The sequence below is a fragment of the Zonotrichia albicollis genome, chromosome 2 (genome assembly GCF_047830755.1).
Source record: "Zonotrichia albicollis isolate bZonAlb1 chromosome 2, bZonAlb1.hap1, whole genome shotgun sequence".
Classification (NCBI taxonomy): Eukaryota; Metazoa; Chordata; class Aves; order Passeriformes; family Passerellidae; genus Zonotrichia; species Zonotrichia albicollis.
In genome coordinates, this window is record NC_133820.1 from 116,073,457 (window position 1) to 116,096,489 (window position 23,033).

Here is a 23,033-nt window from a genome sequence, read left to right on the forward strand (position 1 = left end):
CCCATACCAAAAACCCCAAAATCTACTTTTCCGCCCTGTGATAACTTCACTGCTATTCTACCTAAACTGTTGTGGCTTGCTGATCTTCATATAAGGTTGGTAATTTGCTCCATGGGTCATAATCAAACCCACAGGTGTTTTGGTCTCCATGCCAAGGCTTCTGAGCCCCCTGGCAGGGGTGTTGGCCGTCCTGGACAGCCAGAGGGATGTCCTGGGTTCCCACATGTCCCGACCAGAAAAGGCCAGAAAGTCAAGCAGAGACGGGAAAAGAACGACACACAGACAGAATGGAGGACAGGGACGTGCCCACCAGGATCCTGGGACGCACCGTCGGCATTCGATCCGCAGCCGGCGTCTGTGCACTCCCTGCCGGGGGGAGTTCGTGCAGCGCTCCCGACAGCCGCGGCTCCGATGGTCGCGGACAGCGGGTCTGCCGCACGGACGGACGGCGGGACACCCTCGGGATCGCCGCTCGGGCTGGCTGCCGGGCAGGACAAGCCGCAGCAGCGCAGCAGCGGCCAGAACCCCCGACAGCATCGCGACAGGCTGCGGCGGGGTCGTGGCGGCGATCAGAACCACGAACAGCGTCACAAGGGCATCGCGGGCAGCGATGGGCTGCGGCGGGAGCGGCTGCGGTGGGAGACGCTCGGGAAGCGGCGGGATGTTCCCAAGGGTGGCGGGCAGGTTCCGGGTGACGCTGCTGCGGGTAAGCAGCGAAGCGAGGGCAGACGGAACAGGGGAGACAGGCGGGGAAGAAGCAGGACAGCAAGGAGAAGGCGAGCAGAGGTCAAACAAGCCAACCTCCCCACCAAGAAACTGAGTTGGCGGGAACTAATGGTGGCGCGGTTAACAGCTTTTATGTGCTAAGGGTCCTCCTATAGTCGGGTCCTTTGAAGATGACCATTGGCTAGCCAGGGAAATTTTTGCTGGACAGCAGGTTTTCCTGCAGGGAAAATGGCTTGCTGGCCAGTGGTGGGAGCTTTCTCTCCCATGATGGCTGTCAGGCAAAGTCCCCCAGAGACAGAGCTTCCCTCCGCATGGTAAAGGGGCTGCCTGCACAGGGACTGTAATGTTGGCAGTCTCCACCACCGCCGATCACACGTGTTGGACACCTTCTACACATGCCACGTGTTAGGGCTCGGCCCATGCAGTAATCTCCCACCTGATGAGAGAAAATGGGTTTGTAACATAAAATCTCGAAAATGTCGAGGCATAAATAAAAATGAAATGTGACAGTGTTCGCAGGGGTCTTAGGATGAGGGAAGGGACGAGGATCTGACTCCATGTTTCAGAAGGCTTGATTTATTATTTTATGATATATATTATATTAAAACAATACTAAAAGAATAGAAGAAAAGTTTTCATTAAAAAGCTAGCTAAGAATAGAAAAAGAAAGAATGATACAAAAGGCTTGTGTCTCGGACAGAGAGTCTGAGCCAGCTGAATGTGATTGGCCATTAATTAAAAATAACTCCATGAAACTAATCATAGATCTACTTGTTGCATTCCACAGCAGCAGATAACCATTGTTTACATTTTGTTCCTGAGGCCTCTCAGCTTCTCAGGAGAAAAAATCCTAAAAAAATGATTTTTCAGAAAATGTCATCTCTACAATCAAATTGTTTCCTCACAGTCCTGATAAGGTGTAAATACTCAAAACTACGTGGACTCCATGCTGATTTACCCTAGTCAAGGTCTGTCCAAATGGCAATTCAGAGAAATTGACAGACAAATGAATACCCCACCAAAGCTCTTTTATTTTAGTTGTTGGGAGAGCAGGGGTCCACACCCCAACAAAATGCTTGTCCAACACTTAAAAATTTCAGTGGGTTTATATAAAAATTTTATCAAAAATACCATATATCCTTATACATCTAAGGTTAGTATTCGATAAGCAAGCTATTAAAAATACATTGCATCAGATTCCTGTACTTTAAGTTAGTGTCTACTTGCCTGGTATACTCTGGTATACTAAGTCTAAAACTTGTTGTCAAGTCACAGCCACGTCAAGCTAGGTCTGCCAGGCTTTCTTATGATAACTTATGCTAAGCACTTATGTATACTTGTGCTAAGTACTTACTTTTTTATGCTAATTTCTTCTGCTTGTTTATGTAAAACAAATTCCTTATTTTGAAAGGGTTAAGGCATTGTGCCTAGGCATTCTTGGACAAGAATAAGACACACTGTAACTGTGAAAAATGCATATTTTATGATTGGCTTTTCATGAATATTATATGTATTATGTTAGAAAGTTATGCTGCATTAATTTTTAAGTATATAGTTTTAGGTTATAACATAATGTTAAAATAGAAAGTATGTATGTGGGATATTTTTTTAAAGAAAGGAATGAGGCACTTGCACCAGATAGCAGCCACAGTACACCAGAGAAAGAGAATTTATATCTCCATTATCAGAAGAAACAGACTTCTTCCCACCTCACTCAGCCCTGAACACACTGTCAGGATTAACAGGAAGAAATTGGCACTGATTAGACAGAATCCTTTGTTTGAATGGAATTTATGCATCATGTATGAGGTGTATGAATATGCAACAGGCTGTTGTTTTTAAGAGTTAATCCTTTGTTAACGTGTGTCCTTTTTCGGGCTTATTTTGCCCAGAAAAAGGTATTTGGCCTGTCCATAACTCTTTGTTTCTATTGTCTCATATTGTCCTAACCCCAGTTGTCCAAATTTTTATTACTTTAATTATATTGCTATTTTTATAACCATTTTATTACTATTAAACTTTAAAAAATTTAAAAACACGTGATTGGCCTTTTCCACAGTAACCAATATAGAAGCTAGATGGAATTTGGCAAGAAACAGGGAACAAAACTTGAAAAAAATGGAGGGCAAAGCTTGCTAAAACCAGTGAGGAAATCACTGAAACAGCTAACAAGAGATGGAGCACACCTACAGGAGAAGGGTGCAAAGGGCACACAGCAAGGAAGGCATCCAGCCTTCATCAAAGGACCACTGAGGAAGATGTGGAGCCTCCCTCAGTGTGACCACCAGGGTGTCCTACACCTGCTAACAAAGTGATGGGTTCTAAGGAATAGTTTGCCTAACCACACCTTTTCTAAGGAAAACAATGAATATGCATGAGTTATAACCATATATTGTAGCAAATACCCACTTCTTGGACTTTGTCTTGGGAATGTCTCTTGGCCTGCCTTGGGGCGATTCAATTTCAAGGCACAAAACATCCAACAGCTCTTTTTAATGCCATGAATATCATGTTGAGTTTGCTTGGTTCTCTCCCCTCCTCCAGTGATTCCTAGATGACTTATGGTCCCTTGTTTCCTCAAGACTCTTATAAATCCTAATTTGAATTATTTAACCCCCATTCACTCCCCCTTTCCTCCACTGACTTTTATCTTCCATTTCCTTTACCTTGATGTGTTTATTTTCTGCTCTGTCATTCCACTCACTTCATTTCTCCTTCTATCCTTATGCATCTTTCATAATTTACCCCACTTTTCTCTGGCAAGGGGCAGGTTTTCCTACTGATGGCATCATTTTTTGTGGCATATCTAGGTTACTGTCAGGACTTCTTTCCTGTGTAAAATGTCTTTCATTTTGTATGAATCTGCTTTAATATTTTATCCCACATCAAAGAAGTATAATGAAATCATTGTCCTGAAATGGCTTTTCCGTGTTGTGGTAAAGGAGCAGAGATGGGCTGGAATGCATTATCCCCAGCTAGTATTTTGGTGAAGAATAAGCCACAAGATTCAGGGGAAGGAGAAGGCTGGAACAGCTGAGAAGATGCTCATGTTTGGAGTCTGGATTAGAAGAGAATGGAATGGATCCATCTGTACTTTGCCTTAAAGTGGAGAACATCAAAAGCCTAAGAACAAAATTATCCTTATCCCAGCCAAAAGCAGGACAGACATGAACCACTGAAATACTCTCCCTCATGGCCTTTGTCTCAGAGCTAAGCAGCACAGAGATGAACTACTTTAAAGAGAAAGACCCAAAATTTATATAAAAAACCCAAAACTATATCTTTGGTCCAGTGGAGTGACTGGGCTAAGGCATCTTGCCTTTGGGTGGTGACATACCGGTGGTAGTGTGTTTTTATGAGTTTTGCAGTTGTTTTATTGTAAAAGTTATTATGGACCGAACCATTGTACTTAACAAACACTATTCAGTGTTTGTTAAGTACAATGGTTCGGTCCATGTACCCCTGTTTTATCCCCTCATGATGGTTTCTGCCCAGTTGTTTATTACCAAGTTTTCCCACCACTTGGCAGTGACTCAGTGTATTCATCTCCCTGTTCCTCCCCTCCTTTCCTTGTATGGCCTTGTCAATCCAAGTTGTGCTGACGCCCTCTCCTGTCTGCCAACCCAGATCCACCCATTATATTCCAGAATGTTCTATGTCAATCACCCTGGTTATAATGGGTTTTCCCTTTATCTAGTCTTAGTGGTTTAACTAACAGGTCAAAGTCCCCATCAGATATCGTCAGGGAGGCTTCTTTGATTCTAGCTTCTTTATAGAGGTTTTGTTACAATGAGCAAAACTTTATATCAATATTTGAGGCCTGAACAATTTTAGTCTCTGACATCAGTGAAATCTCTACAAAGAAATTAATCACACTGTCACCCCTCAGAAAAACCCTTTTTCCTGCAAATTCTGCTGCTGATATAGAAGCAGGGTTTGCCTGGAAATGCCATAGCATGGCCAACCTGGTTTCTCCCTAGTGGTGCAGCACAAGCCTCCCAGAACTACCAAGTCTTCTGCCAGGTTCTCCCAGCTGTCCCAGAAGGAGTTACCAGCAAGACCAAGTTGAGGAGAGGAATTTGAAGGGGCTCTGTGGGTCAGTGGGTATCGACAATTGGAGAGATGAGGAAGATGAGTCACGGGGTCAGCTGGAAATGTATTTAGGATAATTGAAAACTGTAGATGAGTTGAGGGGCCAGCTGGGAATATAACTGGGATAGTAGAAGATTGCATATTTTAGTTAAGATTTTAAAATTAGTTAAGCAGCTAAGTTAGTAATATAGGTGGCAAGAATCAAGCACCTTAGTTAGAGAGTGACAAATACATTAGGAAAGAGAAGGTAGGAGTGACAGGGATAGATGTAGCAATTGTGAAGGATCAGAGACCATAGAAATACCTTGCCTTAAGAAATACCTTGCCTTAAGAATAATCAAACAGTTAGGAGAGGCTTGGACCATGACCAGCAGATCAAAAAGTCCTGCCAGCTGGCCATGGGTGAAGAGTTCACCATGAGGAAGACAGCTTTCTTCCTCCCATACACCCACTCCCTTATTTTAACATCTCACTGACCCAATTAAGGGAGTACAGTTGTGCAGCCATAATGGATATTCAGCTGATAATAATACAAAGCAGGCAGGTAATGATAATGTATTTTGTGTCCTTAGAAAATGCTTGGATATGTAAAACATTTCCTGTATAAATAGAGAGCAGGAGTCTGTGACTCTTTGCACAGGTATTTGGAAATGATTCCACATGTGTCCAGCGTGCTGCAATAAACACCCTTCTTTTCAACTTTAGTTGAAGAGTCCTCTGTCCATGCATCAGAGACTTTGAGATGGTTAAAGAATCTGAATTTACTGTGGAGTACAAATGCTTATATACTATTTTAGGAAGGCTAGTAATGTTTTACTACAATGATTTGGTTAATCATCACATAAACAAACTTATACATTTTACAACATCTCTTGCTTGCAGAGCTTGATATAATTTCTCTTTTCTGGTAAGTCTGTCTGATTTAATATTCTTGCAATTTTGAAAGCTGTCTGTTCTTGCCAAGGCATTTTGTTTACCACATCTCTTATGCAAACCAGGTCCAAAGTCCATCATCTGTCTTGTGTATCCCAGTAGGTGGGTACCCACAAGATGGTGAGATCCCATCCACTGGTGGCACAGTGGTCAGGCCAGCATGGCAGCAGCCCAGCAGCTGACACCATGGGGAGGGCAGGGGTGCTGGAAGGGCTTCCAGGAGCGCCTTGGGCATCGGTCCACTGCCAGTAGCAAGGCCAGAAGGAGCAGAACACACATGGGATGTGTGAGCAGGTCTGAACAACTGCCTGTAGTCACCTGGTAACAGAGGAGGCAGAGCCGGGACACGGCTGTGGCAGTGCTCATGTGTCACAGCCCAGGACTGGGGCTCTGGTGATGGAATGTCCATCACCAAGACAGACTTTTTCATACTCATAGAACCACAGCATAGAATCCTATAATGGCCTGGCTTAAGAAGAATTGCCGAATTCCATCCCCCTGCCTTGGGAAGGAACACCTTCCACCAGACCAGGTTGCTCCAAGCCCCATCCAATCTGGCTGTGAACACTTCCAAGGATGGGGCAGCCACAGCTTTTCTGAGTACCTTTGACGGGTCTTCACCACCTTCATACTGAAAAATTAAGATAAAATACAGCAGGACCTTTTCCCAGAACTTTTTCCAAATAAATGTCTCTGGAAAGTCTTCTTTGGGGATACAAGCCTTTTCCACCTTCTCTTGCACTTTTTTCTTTATTGCACTCTGTTCCTTGTAGCCTTAAATCAAACCATCAGTACTAACTCCACATGTTTTGGAGTAACTTTATCCCTTCCAACCCAAAACTCACCTCCTCAAATCTATCCTCAGCACCAAATCCATACCCCAGCTCAAAATCTTCACTCCCTAGTTCCAAATCCACCCTCCTCAGACTCAAATCCACACTTCAGCCCCAAATCTACTCCCAAATTCCTCCCCAACTCCAAATCTACCCACAGTCCCAAACCTACTCCCCAGTACAAAGCTATCCATAAATCTGCTTCCCCTATCCCCACAAGCTCCAAATACACGTCTTTAATCCCAAATACACATACTAAGCCCCAAATCCACCCTGTCCCATTGGCCACTCCTCCCTCCCAGCCCCTCACAGAAGCCTGTCCCACCCCAAAAAGCAGACATGTTGGCAGTATGGGGTAGCAGGTTTATTCTCCAGTTTTCTTTCAGAGGAGTAAGGCAGCCATGGTCAGCAAGGGGCTGGAGCAGGAAGGGAACTATCACTGGGCTCAAAAGGTGCAGTTCCCCTCTCCATAGCGCCGGCACTTCATCACCTTCAGGTAGGTCTCCACTTTGTGCAGGTCTTTCTTGAAGCAGGAGAGCAAGCCATAGTTCTGCAGTAGCGCGTCCTCGCTGCGCAGGTGGATGTCAAATTTCTCATACGTGGCTTTGAGGATCTGGGGACCCCGGGGGCCTCGGTCCTGCAGCTCCTGCAAGAGGATTTGGAGGTGCTGGGGGAGGTGCTGGGGGCCTGGGAATGACATGGGCCACAACAGCCTCCTGCAGGGCCCCAGGCTGGGGCAGAATGGCTGGGAGTGCCCTGAGAGGGCTGATTGCCAGTGGCTGAACATGAGCCCGGGTGTGCCCAGGTGGGCAAGGAGCCAGGGGCACCTGGCTGGTGTTAGCCATGGTGTGTTCAGCAGGGCCAGGGCAGTAACAGCCCCCTGGCACTGCTGGGGTACCTCCAGTCCCAGGGGCAGTAATGGGCCCCTCGTGGCAAGAGAGACATTGAGGTGCTTGAGGGGATGTAGCATGTCCAGAGAAGGGAATGGAGCACCAGGAGCAGCTGGGAAGGCTCAGACTAGAGAAAAGAAGGGTCTGGGTGGACCTTCTCACTCTCCATAACTCCCTGATGGGAGCGTGGAGTTGAGGGGGGGTCAGGCTCTGCTCCCAGGGAACAAGTGACAGGACAACAGGACACAACCTCAGGCTGTGCCAGAGGTGTTTCAGGTTGAACATCAGGAAGAATTTCTTTGCAGAAAGGATTGTTAAACATTGGAAGGGACTGCACAGGGAGATGGTGAAGTCACTGTCCCTGGAGGTGTTCAGGCAATGGCTGGACATGGCACTCAGTCCTCTGGTCTGATTGACGAGGCAGTGGTCAGTTTTGGACTTGGTGATCTTAGAGGTCTTTTCCAACCTCAGTGATTCTATGATCTTTCACAGGCCCACTGCCACAGTTTCCACTGAACTTTAAATGAGGTCAGGGGTTTCTCCCTCCGGTCTTAAAGAATATTTCAAACATATTTTTGAGTGTATGTGTTTGCAGGAGGAGCAGTGATGCAGGGGTGGTGCTACAGTGAGAAGGGAGTGGGCACAGGGCTGCAGGGAGGGAGGAGTGTGTCTTTGGGGTTTTAAAATAAAGAGTAAGTTGCAGGGTTTCTCTGTACCTCCTCCAGTCAAGGAGATAGAACCAGGCAAATAATTCTCTCTTTTCTCCCTCTTTGTGAGAAAACAAAGCTCTAACCCAGAGCCAAGTCATGTACATCTGGAGCTGAGAGCTGCACTCCTCCTGCCCTGCTGTGGTCACCAGCTACCACAAACAGGAAAGTTTTGGTTAAGGAAAAGGAGCTGTAAATGGGTGAAATATGATAGTTTGGCTGGTTTCTGTGTACCATCTCCTAATACCCAAGCACATCCCAAACAGGGACCAAAATCATAGAATCATGAAGTCACAACCTGGTTTGGGTTGGAAGGGACCTTAAAGACCATCTCATTTGAAGCCTCCCTGCCATGGACCAGGAAACTTCCACTAGACCAGGTTGCTCCAAGCCCCCTTTAACCTGGTCTTGAACACTTTCAGGGATGGACAGCCACAGCTTCTCAGGGCAACCTGTCCCATGGCCTCACTACTCTCACAGTAAAGAATTTCTCACCCACACAAAAATCTGGATGTGGTATCCAGATACCTATCCCTACTTTCTCCTGCTGAAGTGCCAGGACAGAAGTCTCTGTTGACTCTCTGAGTCGGACTTTCATTTTAATGCTGGAAGATGTAAACAGCATTCCAGACTCATTTCCCATAGCTGCAGGTCACAGAGCTCTAGCTACAGGGTGAGTCTGCCAGATAAACTTAATTACAGAATAAACATAACTGAAAAGGTGTCCTGGCAGATAATACATTAAAATCATTTAAAGTAACAAAACAAAAATTACGTAGATTATAAAGGGGACTTGGAGCAAAGGTACAGAGTGACTTTTTACATGGACAGATAGAGACAGGACAAGGGGGAATGGTTTTTACAAAAAGAGGAGAGATTTAGATTAGGTATTAGGAAGAAAATATTCCCTATGAGCATGGTGAGGTCCTGGCACATGTTGCCCAGAGAAGCTTTGACTGCCCCATGCCTGAAAGTGTTCAAAGTGAAGTTGGATGGGGCTTGGAGCAACCTGGTCTTGTGCAAGGTGTCCTGCCCATGGTGTGGGGTTGGAAGGAGATAAGCTTTAAGGTGCCTTCCAACCCAGACCATTCTGTGAATCTGTGATTAGTTTTTCCTTGAAGAGGATCACCCCACAGTTTTCAGCTCTCTGGATGCTGTATTGGTGTATGAGAGAAACACCAGAGTGCAGGTTTCCATCTGCACACAGACGTTTTTGTAGAATATTGTGAATCATCACAAAACCTGCCACATTTTCAAGTATTTTGCATGGGGATGTAGCAAACATTATTTTGCTGTTAGCACAACAGAATATTTTTTGTTTGGGTTTGGGAAGACTTTGTGTGTGAATTGTTCAGATTCCTGAGCAGTATCCCTTTGCAATGGGTGTTAACATCTGTTCTGTGTTTTCTTATCCTCCCTAGTGATGAAACCCAATGTGCAGTATCAGGATCTCATTATCTAAAGGTAAACAAAGTCCTAAAGATATCACTGATCTTCAGAGCGGAAGGTGGTGAGATATGTCAAGGATCCCTGAGAGCTGAGGGCCCTCTCTGTGGGAGATCTCTATTTAATCTAATTCTATAGTAATGCTACATGCTGCAACTTACCCTCATCAGAGCTTGGATTCCTTCTTCCAGGTCCTTTAGTTTTTCATACACTCTGTCTGAGGTGCCAAAAACCAGATTGTTTGTGAACATCTTGCTTAGGTACTGCACCGGGGTCAGCCAGGACTGGATGAGAATCAGGGAGAACTGAAGAAGCTCCATGTCCTGAAATTAGGATAAGAAAGTGTCAAAGCTGTGCAGGGGTATTTGATAGCAAGTCCTGCTCCCTCTGGAAAACCTGGAGATGCCACCACTCCTACAGCTTCAGCATACACAAAGTTTGCAGGCTGAAGAGCACCATCCAGACCTGTGCAGACAATAGTTTTTCTCATGCTTGGGATGGGAATGTGATTTACAGTGTAGCCCAGAAAAGTATTTCTTTCTTTATGCAGGGTTCAAGTAATCAAAAAGGGAGGAGAGGGATGAAGCACTCAAGTGTTCAGAAATGAAAACACTCTGTTCCTGCAGTGAAGCACAGCTGGGCTCTTCAGGCAGGTCTGTGCTTGCCCTGAGGGTGAAAAAAAACTTACTGATTTCTGCTGAGCATCATCCTTCTTCACGGGAGCAGGGATGGTTTCCGAGTAACAAAACGCTACCTGGGAATTCTTGTTTGTGTGTCTTTGGTCCTCTGGAATATAGGTGCGTTCCTATGGAGACATCCCAAATACACACAGATCTATTGCCCATGTTCTGGAGGAGACCTCAGACACTTCCCAAGCTGTTCTGAATGGTTACTCTTTGCAAGAAATAAATTACGAGGTGCCTTTGGATAGGGTTGGCATATTGTGTAGGCACAATAGCTACTGGGCCTAAAGGTCTTCCTAGGCCAAAGTGTTGAGGTAAACAGAAACCACATCTAAATTAGGTTCTCCTAAGTAGTAAATGACCCCAAAGGACAGCTCATGCCAGCTCCTGTCAGCAGAAGAAACTAGATAGTTTTAAGCACTCAGACTCTCCCAGGGCCAGAGGTGACCAACACAGGAAAATCTTGTCACATATCTGTGCCATGTCCCAGCTGATCCTGGGCAGCCAAAGTCCTGGGAAGGGGGAAAGAGCAGGATCAGAGTAGGTGGGCAGAGGGCTAAGAGGAGGAAACAGGGTCCAGTCTGACGGGACATAACCTATCCTGTTTTCACCCTCTCTCCTCATCAAAAGAGAACAAAGGAAACACCAATGGTTGAAAGGTGTCTGTTACACAGTCCTGAAGCCATCAAACCAAAGCAGAGGAGATGAGCAGAGACCACAGCACTTACAAACTCCTTGTATGTCTCGGCAGCCAGGAGGTGAAGGTGCTGAGCCCTCAGCACAGCGTTGGCAAACAGGCTGGAAAGGGGCACGGTGGGGAAGGTGGCAGCTTGCTGTGGCCACTGCAGTCCCAGAGTGATCACAGCAATGGTGAGAGGAGAGAACCATGACCCTGCAGCAAAGCACAGCAGAAGGTGTTAGCCATCCTCAGGAAACCGGGTTGAGGAAGGAGTGGCACCTGGGAATTAATTTCCCAGTCTCTTCTGTCCATGCTGTCTGAAGGCTTGTCTTCCCTGGTGCCTCTTGGCACCAAGAGTAAGCTTAGCCTTCTCCAAAATTCTTTGAAACCCTTTCACCAAGACCTGCCCCCACCAAGAGCTTGTGCTTCTCCAGTGTTACCAGCACTGTATTCCTGTGTGGAGTCATGGCTGCTCCATGAAAACTAGTATGTGTCCTGAAGTTTTTCCCTGATACACTCATGGTTTTCTTTTTCTCATGGGTCCTTGCCCACATGAAAAGAGCATGGTGCACTCTGGTTACATGAGCAAGCAGGGGATGATGAGTGCCAGGTGAAGGCCTGGGAGCACCTCGCTGTAGCCATGGTTTAGGCTGTACTGCTGGTGTGATGCTGGCTGTCTGCCTCACTGGGTGAGAGATGGTGGCATTACCTGTGCTCTGAGTGGCTCTCTGGGATATGACTGCAGAATTTGGTGACCTTTGTCAACCTTAAACGTTTTCAGCCTTCGACATCTGACTCACACTAGTGTCTGTCTGCTGCGAAGACCACAAACTTAATCTTAGACAAATACCCCTTGGAGGAGAAATGCCCTGGAGCCTGTAGGATTTGGCCTATTTAGACTAAAGATTAATTCATGAATTAAAGTCACATTGCAGGGAAAGGTACTCTTTTTCATTGGTTTATAAAGTGCAATAGTTTAAGTTAGGGCTGTCACAGAGTGTGCGTATCCCACCACATACCACCCCATCATCATCTCCTCTCACCCTACACACATGGCAGCACTGACAAATCCTTTAAAACTGTAATAAAAAGTACCTGGAGCCATTTCTGCCTGTTGAGTTGCTCAGGTGTTGCTTGATGGCAAATATTTTCTCCTTTCATCTGTCAAGGGGAACTGTTGAGCCACCCTTTATATAGCAGGGAGTCTGTTTAAAATGGATCTGTGTGTCTACGACCACAACAACTGTGCATCTTCTCCCTGCATAAATGCACAGCTGTTCGCAGAGGTGTTGCCTCATTGCAGTAATTTATACACAAATGCACAAGTTGTGAAGGTTGTTTGCCTCATGGTAAAAGTCAGTGCTCAATAATTTTGCCATATCCTGCTGTTTATTGCAAATAGAAGTTTTCTGGTCATTGGAATACCCATCCAAAGTCACATCAATGCTTTTATATGGTAGAATTTGCTTTGTCCACCTGCTTTTTCCTGTCTGGTTCTGCAGCCTTGGCTCACAGTTCACAGGCCTGACTGACCATTTTGGGAGATTTCTGACTTAAAGCAAATGGCAGATTATGCCAGGGGAGGTTCACGTTGGATATGAGGGAAAATGATCTCCTCAAAAGGGTTGTACAGCCCTGGCACAGGCTGTTGTGGGCAGTGGTGGAGTCCCCATTCCTGGAGGGATTCAGAAGCTTTGTGGATATGACACTTGGGGACATAGGTTAGTGATGGGCTTGGCAGTACTGGGGAACAGTTTGACTCGATGACTTCAGGGGCTTTTCCAACCGGAACAATTCTGTGATACTATGTTTTCCCCTGTATTGTTAGTGGGGATAGAGCTGGATGGATGTTGTCAGATTAATCCTATTTCTTTCAATTTCTACAAAAATATCAAATATTCAGCAAATAGCATTGCTGAGCTGGTTTGCTGTGGGTGTGACAAAGAGCTGTCATGCCTAGGCACTTGTTTGGGTTCCAGCCTACCCACTGCAAATCCAACTGCCAGAGCTCTGGGAAGTTTCTGTCTGTGAGAAGATCTGGTTATGAACATCTTCCTGCTCCTAAGCAGACTAAGCAGAGGGTTGCTGTGGAAAGGAAGCAGAAGAGATAGGGAAGAAAAGGTGGGGAAGAGGATCATAAAATAATGGGATAGTTGGGGTTGGAAGAGACCTTAAAGCTCATCTCATTCCAAGCCCCTGCCATGGCACACCTTCCACTAGACCAGGGTGCTCCAAGCCCAGCTCAGCCTGGCCCCACAGCACACCTACACTTGCTTTTGAGCAAAATGAAACAGAACCTCAGATGGGCAACTCCAGGGAAGGGGTATTGAAGGCCTTTTAGTCCTCATAAGACACTGATTACCCCAAACCACACTGATTTGAACTGACCCTGTGTTTGCCATGCCTCCCACTGTGGGTCCAGTTTCCAAGAGGTAGCGTCATCCCTGGTGCAGCTGGAGCATGGGGTGGAGAGGTGGTTAATAAACATGCTGTGGAGAGCATGATCTGTTCTGAAAAGCCCCTGGGGTGGAGGTGTGGTGGTGTCACAAGGTAAATGTCAGTCCTTGCACAAGTGGGAATGACTATCAGGTATCCCGTCACCCAAGAGCCAGCAACATCTGGCTGTGTTTTTCTAGTCCAGATTATGTTTAAATATATCAATATTTGTCAGAGATGAGCAGAGCAGCAGCACCTCAGCACAACCCACGCCCTGCTGCCTGTGAATGATGAAAATGTACCACTGCAGCACCTTGCACCCATGTTCTGCTGCTTCTCGCTGTCACTGGCTGGCTCTCTAGTTCTGTTAGGGAAAGCATGGTTCTAAGTCTACATTTTTTATGTTGCAGCCAAGCATGGAGATGCTGGGATGATCACCCTGTGCAATTCCTCTGAGCCTTGGGTTGTCCCCAATAATTTCTGGGCATTAAATGAGAAAGAAGCATTGTGCGGAAGGTGATGTGACTGAAGTGTTGGGCTGGGCACACCACTGGCAAAACTGTAGTTGCATAAGCTCTTAAATCTCAACTTAGCATTTTTCTAGATTTCAGACACAGGCATTTGCAACCTAAAGCAGTATCTCTTAAAATCACTTGTCATTTCCGAGTTCCTTTTCTTTATTGAAAGAGAGAAAAACCCCACTTCTCTTCAGCAAGTTCACACATCCACCCACCTTGCCCTGAGCATCACCTACTCTAACAAGTTTCACTAAAGAAGTGAAACAATTCTTCTTGCAGGTTTATGTGCTCCCTGATTCCTAGAAACCCTCCATCTTGGGGTGGCTGTGTGGAGAGGACCTTCCCAGCCTATCCTTACCTTCCTACCCCAACCTTCCTAACCTGGACCTTCCTGGGTAAGCACAGCTGGTAAGTCCTGACCAAGGAGCCACTGCCAGCCCACAGCCTGGCTCTGTGCATTGGAGAGCAATGACATGACTGACAGAGGATTGAAATGGCAATTGATACCTCTTCCAGCTCACTGCTCAGAAGGTAAATTCCTTCTGGAAATTATGGATTCTGCTTACTGGAGGTAGGACTGCACAATTTCCCGGAACCCATTTGGAAAGATTTTAGAAACATAAATTCATAGAATGACCAGGATTGAAAGGGACCTTAAAAATTATCTTGTTACAACTCTTTCCACTAGACCGGGTGGCTCCAAGCCCCATCCATTTTGGCCTGGAACACTTCCAAGCAGCAGCTTCTCTGGGAAATCTCTGCCAGGGCCTCACAATGCTCACAGCCAAGAATTTCTTCCCAATATGGCATCCAACTCAGCCCTCTCTTAGTGTGAAGCCATTCCCCCTTGTCCTGTCAGTGTGAAACCATTCCTCTTTGTTCTGTCACTACACTGCCTCATAAATAGTCTCTCTCCATCTTTCTTGTAGTCTCTTTTATGCTAAAGAGGTCCAGGACTGCAACTCAGTCTATGCCAAACCAGCAACCCGTGTTCAAGCAGCTCTGATTCCAGTTTCCAACATGTGGAAATGTATTTTAGGATATTTTTTTCTGAAAACCCTCCTGTTTTCTGCATCCATAAATGTTGGTTGGAGGTTTTTTTAGCCTGCTTCCTTACTAAACCAATCTAAACCACACTGTTTTTCTGCTTTACCAGTCAGCCTGGAGGTCTGCTGCTCATGCTCATTTGCCACATGGACCATTACTGCTCTCCCCTGTTTCTGCAATTGTTTTTCCATAATAATTACCCATAAGAAAAATCATATACAGAGAAGTGTGCAAAAGCAGTAAGACTGCTATCTATGAAGTGCAATTTCCATGTGACTGGCTTGGGGCTGCAGCACAGGAACCAGATAAAGGGGTTTCAAATCCCAAGAATAATCCCTACCCATGTTCTGGGGAATGTCATGGTCACTGCCCACGCCTCAGTTTCTCCATTAGTAAAATGATGGTCCTGACACTCATTAGCAACACAGCTGGAAAGCAGGTAATGATTGCATAGATGCAGGTAAATTAAAAATAAATTTCATCTCTTCTGCTGGAAAAAAAGCAAAGTCAGTCAATTTTGCCCCTTTCCAGTGATTTTTTAATAAGTCTTTTAAATTGAAATGCAGCAACAGTAAGTTGTCCAGGAAGAGGCAGCAGCAGGGAATAAAAACAGACTCTGGGAAGAGCAATTCATTCCCATTTTTTTAGTTTCTCTCTCCACCAGTGGATCTGACATTATTATGTGTCTCCCAGCATGAGCTGCCACTCAGGAACCATCAGCCTTAACCCCCCTGGGCTGAATTGCTTGGTCAGCGCCTCTCCAAATGAATGCACAGTCCTTGGGGATGCCAGTGGGGTGGACAGGGAAGGTGCTGAGCTCAAATCTCAGCTCTAGCAGTGCCACAGTCCCATGGAAATTCCCAAAATAGCTTCTGCTGGAGGGTTTTCTGTAGAGTGTGGAGAGGAGCCATCCCAAGGCGCACAGTATGAGGAGGACTAGACCCTCTCTGCTCTGGGGATAGACTGTGAGACGTGGAATTGTTCAGCCTGGAGAAGAGAAGGCTCTGGGGACAACTTAGAGGCCCTTCCAGTGCCTAAAGGGGCTCCAAGAGACCTGGAGAAGCACTTTGGACAAGGGCATGGGGTGACAAGACAAGGGGGAATAGCTTCACATTCACAAAAGGCAGGGTTAGATGGGTTACTGGGAAGAAATTCCTATCTGTCATGGTGGTGAGGCCCTGGCACAGATTCCCCAGAGCAGCTGTGGCTGCCCCATCTCTGCAAGTGTTCCAGGCCAAATGGGATGGGGCTTGAAGTAATTGTGAAAGGTGTCCCTGACCATGGAAGGGGTGTGGAAGATGATGTTTTTTAAGGTCCCTTCCAACCCAAATCATTCTGTGATTCTATGGCTTAGGGTGTTCAGCACAAGATGCCACAGATCTGCTGATTAATCAGTTTTGGCTTGATCTTGGTGGCTTCCATTCCAAAAATGGCACTTTCTACTCCAGTGGTGCTACTGGGGGTGGTCAGCAAATACAGAGACTGCTGGCATGGTTCAACTGCAATTTTATAAGTCTGCAAAAGGGCTTGCTCAGTTTGTAATTTAATTTTGGAAAAGTCATCTTACTGCCTGCTTCAGTTTCCCCATGTATGAAAAGGGGTTTTGAAGAGGAGTGACTTTCAGAACATTCCCCACTGCTTCAGCTCCCAGCTGGCAGAGTTAGGAAAAACCCTTTTCCTAGGATGCTCAAGAGGTGAATTGGACCAGCCCTGAGATGGAAAGTATATTCTGTGACCATGTACCTGATTTCTGTACATTTCTTAACCCATTTACAACAACAAGCTCAGAGGTAGTCGTATATTACCCACTTATTAAAATGTACATTTTTTGGGAAAACCCACAAAAGTCAAAGATTTGGTCCTTCAAACTGTGTTCTGGGTAGACTGCTTCTTAGGGCATTAGGGTTGTGACTCCTTTCCTTTTTGTTGTTATGGTTCACTAATGCATCTGGTCTAATATCTCTTTGGTTTTGTGTTCTGATTTTCTTCCTGCTTCCCTGCATCACTGCTTTCAATCTGACTCCATCTCATCAGACAAATTAAATCTGAAATGCTGGAAAATGTTTTCAAGTGAATTAAAAAATTGATTAATTTGGTGTTTCTGCTGCCTCAAGAAAGGCCATATATTCTCCTGATATTATGAGGAAATTGCTTTGAATTTATGAGAAAGCCAAGCTCAAATTATGGTTATTGAATATTTCCATTAGCAAGACTCCCTGCGACTATGACATTTTTCTTCTTCTTTGCTTAGGGAGAAGCTTGAACGAAAACCCTGGGCTGTTTAGAATTTGACATACTCAAAATTTGGCCCTTCCTGATTCCTCAGGGTTCTCATACACCCAGCCAAGAACTCTCAGTTATTCCTCTCTTAAGGCATAATTTATTTATTACCTTTAAATCCTCAGCTGAGATTTCCATAACCTTTAATTGTGTTTATTTTTGCTGTGAGTTTCAATCCAATGTTTAACCCATTCCCCAGGAAGAGGCAAGGAAAACCCCTGTTTTACTGCCTTACAATTTAACCACCATTTCCTGAGCTGCTTTCCTCTCTTTTCCTTGCACATCAATATTTCAATGTGCAGCTCCAATTTCAGTACTAAAATCTTTCAGCTACAACCACTAGTCTCCACAGGGAAAAGCTATCATGGCAAATTCTTGGGGCAAACCCACAAGACTGCATCACTCAGTGGGGAAACCTGGCTGCTAAATTCTTCCAAGATGCCATCTTTGGAGGAACCATGGAATCACAGAATGGTTTGGGTGAGAAGGGATGTGACAGTTCATCTCATTCCAATCCCTGCCATGGACCTTCCATTAGACCAGGTTGCTCCAGGCCCTGACCAACCTGGTCTTGAATACTTCCAGAGATGGGACATGTGCCATGGACATGCCCTGCTCCCACTGTGAATCCCAAATGCATGGTTTATTTCCTCTGGACACAACAACTGAATTGCTTGGGGACTTTGTGCCACTGGCTTCTCTCACCTATTGATCCCTCTATTAAGTCCTGACTGTGACACTCAGGCTGGGTGGAAGAAGGTGCTTCATTCAAAATGTTCTGTAAGGGCATTAGAGATTCCCCAGATGCTTTTCAATCTTAAGAGCATCCAAGCAATTTGGAGATACACTGCACTTTGTATCTGCTGTTTGGCAATGAATGAAATAGTCCGGATGAATTTGGGGAGAATAAACAGATTATTCCCCCTCAGTGGAAATAAGCTTATTGCTCTAGAAAAGCACAATTATACAGTGATGACTATTAAAAAATAATTAAATAAGGATAATTGGTGCAATCCTACATTAGCTTTCAGATACTGATGATAGTCAGGACCAGCTGTTGATGATGTCTCCAGACCTCAGCAATGTATTAATACACAACGCACGTGTTTTCTGTTCTGTGAAACACCTCATGGTTTTATAGCTCGCTAGTGGTCTATTGACCACAGGTTAACACTGGATCAGTGCAGCAGAGCCTGTGCTTTACCACATGAGACACTTCTGCTCACATCTGCTTATTTCTAGGGTAATTTCACTGATGATGTGTCAGAACAGAGTAATAAAGCCATCCAAATGCTATTAAGCACAGCTGACACCTTTACGATGCTTTTTGCAAATTAATCACTCACAGCTTTAATGATGGAAATGGTCATTGCTTTTATAGTCAGGATTTCCTCTCCCTTTGAAGGAGAGTCTAAGCTGCTTCTACCACCACTAGAGAAGGCAAAAGGGAAGCATTGACCCAGCAGAGGAAAAACAAAGAATCTAATACCCAAATTTTTCTAGAAGAAACATATTTATTTCATGACAAAGCAGGGCAGGATTTTCCCAAAAGTGAACTTGGCCCTTGGGGCTACCCCAAGTTGGGAGCTGCTGGTGACTTGTTTGTGCATCCAACATCTTGTAAATGTCAGACAGTGAGCAAATGGAAAGGGAATGCCCACACAGGCCCAGTGGCTGGAAAGTCAGGGTGAAACTGGATTGTGCTGTTTAAACATTTCCCCAGAGAGTCTGTATTTACAAGGTTTGTCTTTTTACAGCAACAGCTGTGAATAACCCTGTTCATTCGGAGTGGAAATTCATGTAACAAGTCCACTGGTTTGGTTGTGGACCACATGGCCTTTCCATCCCCATCCCCTAATAGAAATCTATTCAGATTGTGTCAGCTGCTTAAGTATTTGGTCAATTCTGCTGACATAATTGTCCCCATTTATCATGGCTCTTCTGGACAGGATTGCAATGTGAATTTGTAATTCAGTGCATCTGTCAGAGGCTAGGGGAAGATGAGTGTCAGATGGGGAATGGACAGACCCATAACTGGCTGCAAAAGGAAGTTGTAATTCATTCCCATTACAGCTTCTTGGCTCCATCTAGGCTGGAGTCTAGGCAGGCAAAAGATCTAGAAAGATCTGCCTTCTAGTAAAACCTGCCATTCCTCATCAGACAAATTACCTTGTTGGATTTAGCAATTTAAGCTTCATCTTAAATTGGATAGGTTTTTCTAAAGGCTAACACCACAGTTGCAGAAAGTATCTTTTTTGGGTCCAAAGAAATCCCTTCAAAACAGGATACACAACTCTTATGATACAGTTATTAAAGTTATTAGAAATGCCTTTGCCCAAAGAAGGTGCAAACGAGACCATATGCCAAAGTCAATAGTATGGGTTTTATTTGATAGTAAATATGAGAGGACACTTGTCTGCACCTCTCAGGATGCAGCTATAGAGACTGGGGAGAAGCAGTCTGGCACAGCACTGATCAGGATGGGCTGTGAGAGCACAGAATGTTCCCCTTGGCATTCTCTGGTAAAACACACCTTCCTGCAAATTTGGATCCTCTATTTAGTCCAGAAATCACCTCTTGGCTGCAAGAAACCGACATCTGCTTGCTTTCCTTGCCAGCTCCACCATATCCTGCCAGGGCATCTTGGTTAGTGAAAGGCAAGACTCGGGCATCACCATTGAAATACCTGTGGGTTGCAAGGCTCCTGAGATTTTGTGTGAATGGGAGGTCTGTCAGTGCCCAAGATTTGCAGCTTTGGGTCCTTGTGAGGCAGATATCTGCTCAAACATGGTCTGAGCCAGCTCACAAGGGAAACAAAACATGGTACAGCTTTCTCCCCCAGAGGGGAAGGATCCCTGTTGCATTTTTCCATTCAAGGACAAGGACATGTTTTTGTCCAAAGCCAGCTGTGTCGTTTACTCTTTGCCCAGAGTTTGCTCTATCATTAGCTTTAAGAGAGGACCAGGAAAAAAATGTCCTGTTGTGGAGGAGGCTGGTGACTCAGACAACAGGCACAAGGACAAGGTGTGCAGCCTTTCCACAGTGCAAATATCCTCATTAATCATCATTACAAAATCCAGGCAGTCATGGAGACCATTGAATGTGACAGAATAAGAGAAGGAAAGGGAGGGAAAGCAGAAAGTCAAGGAGAATCCTTGCTCCAAGGCTTCCAAACATCCTCAGGCTGACCTAGTGCTTTTCAGTAATACTTGGGATTTTGAGGTAATACATCCATTGATCTTCCTGTTTCATCTTCCTGTTTCATTTTTCCTTTTTCTGATCACTGTTTCTAGGTAGATGTGCTCAGGATGTCCCCTCTATTTGAGGGATAGCACTGGAAGATCTACATTCTGCTATGGAGCACTTCTAAGCTTTCCTTGAAAGCCAAAGTGTCAAAGAAATAGAGAAGTGTTGTATTTTTTTTTCTTTTTTTTCCCAGGAGAGGGAGAGAAAAAAATAAACTGTATATGTATTTGAGTATTTCCAACCATCTGCTCCTTACCAGGGACAGCAGCCCAACACACACCCAGCTGCCCAGCATGCAATGCCTCACCTGCCTGCTCAGGGTCCTGGTTCAGCTGTTTCCATGACAAGAAACAGTGAGATGTAATTAGAGGCTCTTCCTTCCCAAGTCAGTGGGATGCTGATGAAAACAGATGCAGATGCCATGTCCTGAGATACCTCCCTGCCTCTCTCTCTGTCCTGTGACCCGTCCCACCTCAACTGTCAGGGGATTTATTATCATGAAACCTCTATCATAAACAAACTTGAGGTTTTTTCAAGGACAGAGGTTCTGTTGAACTATAGATCCTCTTCTCTGTGAGATGCCTTCATGCTGCTGTGACAGTCTCTTTTTTGCAGCTGAGGACCCATCTGTAACGAGGCTGAGAGTTCTGACCAAGGTGAGATTTGTGGTGGAGCCGGGAGATGAGTTCAGTGCTTCTCCTAGGGGCCCAAAAGCCACCCTTCCTCCCCTCCATGTACCCCACGTGTTCACCTCTGTGTATCTTTAGACAGATGTAACCAGAGGTGAACTTGATTTGGTTTTGGGATGGAATCTGGACCTGTGTTCAATATTTGGGCCGTAATCAAACACCAGCTTTGCCCTCTCTGTTTTTCCCACAGTACATCCATGCTCTCATTGCATCCATCTGCTACAAAGCAAGGACATAAATCTGCTTCAAACTTTTCTGCTCAAGGTGCTAAAATGCTACACAGAGAATTCTGTACAGAGAATTCTGTCCAGACAGCACAGGGCACCCATGGAGGGTTTTTACATTCATGTGTAAACTGTTTTCCACCACCCAGTAATCTGGATTAAAACAGACTCCAGTGTCTTGGTCCCACTACTGGTTCTACTTCAGGAAAGCCACCTCTGACCTAAGTCTGTTTAAAACAAACCTCATATGGGATTTAAAAAAACCAAAAAATGAAAAAGAAAAAAAATAGCCCCAAACACACTCTTTTCCCCAGCAGCCATTTCCAGACTTTTGCTGCCATTACTGTGAGTTTGATCAAATCAGAGAATGGTTTGGGTTGGAAGAGACTCTTCAAAAATCCCCCAACCCCCCAGTTCCAGTCGCTCTGCAATGAGCAGGGACACCTTTAACCAGTTCAGATTGCTCAGAGCCCCAGCCATCCAGTGCCTCACCACCTTCAGAATGAAAAAATTTCTTCCTCATATCTAGTCTGAATATGTCCTTTTACAGTTTAAAACCATTCACACTTGTTCTATTACTGCAGGTACAATAAAATCTCTGCACCCATTTCATACAAGCCTCCTTATTCCTCCAAGCTGCACAAACCCAGACTGCTGGATGTCTGCCTGCATTTGCAATTTTAAGGATACTCATAGCAGTAGGGAAAAGAGGACAGCACCTTTTCAAGAAATCCCTATTGGAAAGCACAGCAAGAATAGACTGAAATACAGCCTGGATAAAGCTACTGGTGGTTTTAAGTTGACACCCAATGGTGTGGAGCAAGGCTGCAGCTAAGGTGTTCTGGCCACCAGGCCAGGAACAACCTTAAGTGTGCCAAATGTCCTTAAAAGATACCAGATTTAACTGGAACATCACAATAATTTTTTTTTAAAGTGAATGCAGGTGAAATTTCAGCCTGTGGCTGGTCTGGAACTGCCTATCCCTTCCATCTTCAGGGATGTTCATGGTGGTTTTGTAGTGATTTTTATTTTATTTTATTTTATTTTATTTTATTTTATTTTATTTTATTTTATTTTAATCAGCAGAACATTTAAAAGACCTAGGGAAGAACAATGGTCCTCACACTGTCCAACGGGGATAGATGTAGTACATCCTCTAGTACAAAATAAGGATGTGCTTTCCATTCCTCAGAGGTAGTCTTCTGAAATTCTGGCAGTGCCCTTACTTTGGGCAAGGTAAGCACTCTCCATGCTCGGTCCTGGTAGGCAGCTGATATAGGCCTGCGAGCAGGGAATGCTCAGTAACAAGTGTTCTGGCACCTCTGTATGGGATCAGTCCCTGGAGGCTGACTGTTTAGGAGGAGGGTATGCCATTTCTTTCGAGAAGGGCTTTGAGAAGTTCTTCTCTTCGATGGATGCAGTTGGATGGGTTTGGTAGAAGTTGTAGGCGGCAAGAGCTTTTTCAGCTGACATATTCGTGAGCTGCTTTTTTGCCTGATATGTTCAAGTTTGTAACTGACGCTGTGAGAGTGAAAAGATTTATTAGTGCAAAGGAGTTCGTGTTGCCTTTGGAGTGTGATGCAAATACGAGTCTGCACTTGGAA

At 45.1% G+C, this 23,033-nt stretch overlaps 1 protein-coding gene across 1 annotated transcript; it reads right to left on the bottom strand.

The window, feature by feature from the left end:
- Nucleotides 1–6,980: 6,980 nt before the first annotated feature.
- LOC102068325 (somatotropin) lies at nt 6,981–12,094 on the bottom strand. Its single transcript, XM_005487160.2, has 5 exons — nt 12,085–12,094; nt 11,039–11,202; nt 10,316–10,432; nt 9,789–9,950; nt 6,981–7,230 (listed from the first exon to the last, which is right to left on the bottom strand). The coding sequence occupies exons 1-5, from the start codon at nt 12,092–12,094 to the stop codon at nt 7,030–7,032; spliced, it is 654 nt and encodes a 217-aa protein (XP_005487217.1). The 3' UTR covers nt 6,981–7,029.
- Between the last annotated feature and the right edge of the window lie 10,939 nt (nt 12,095–23,033).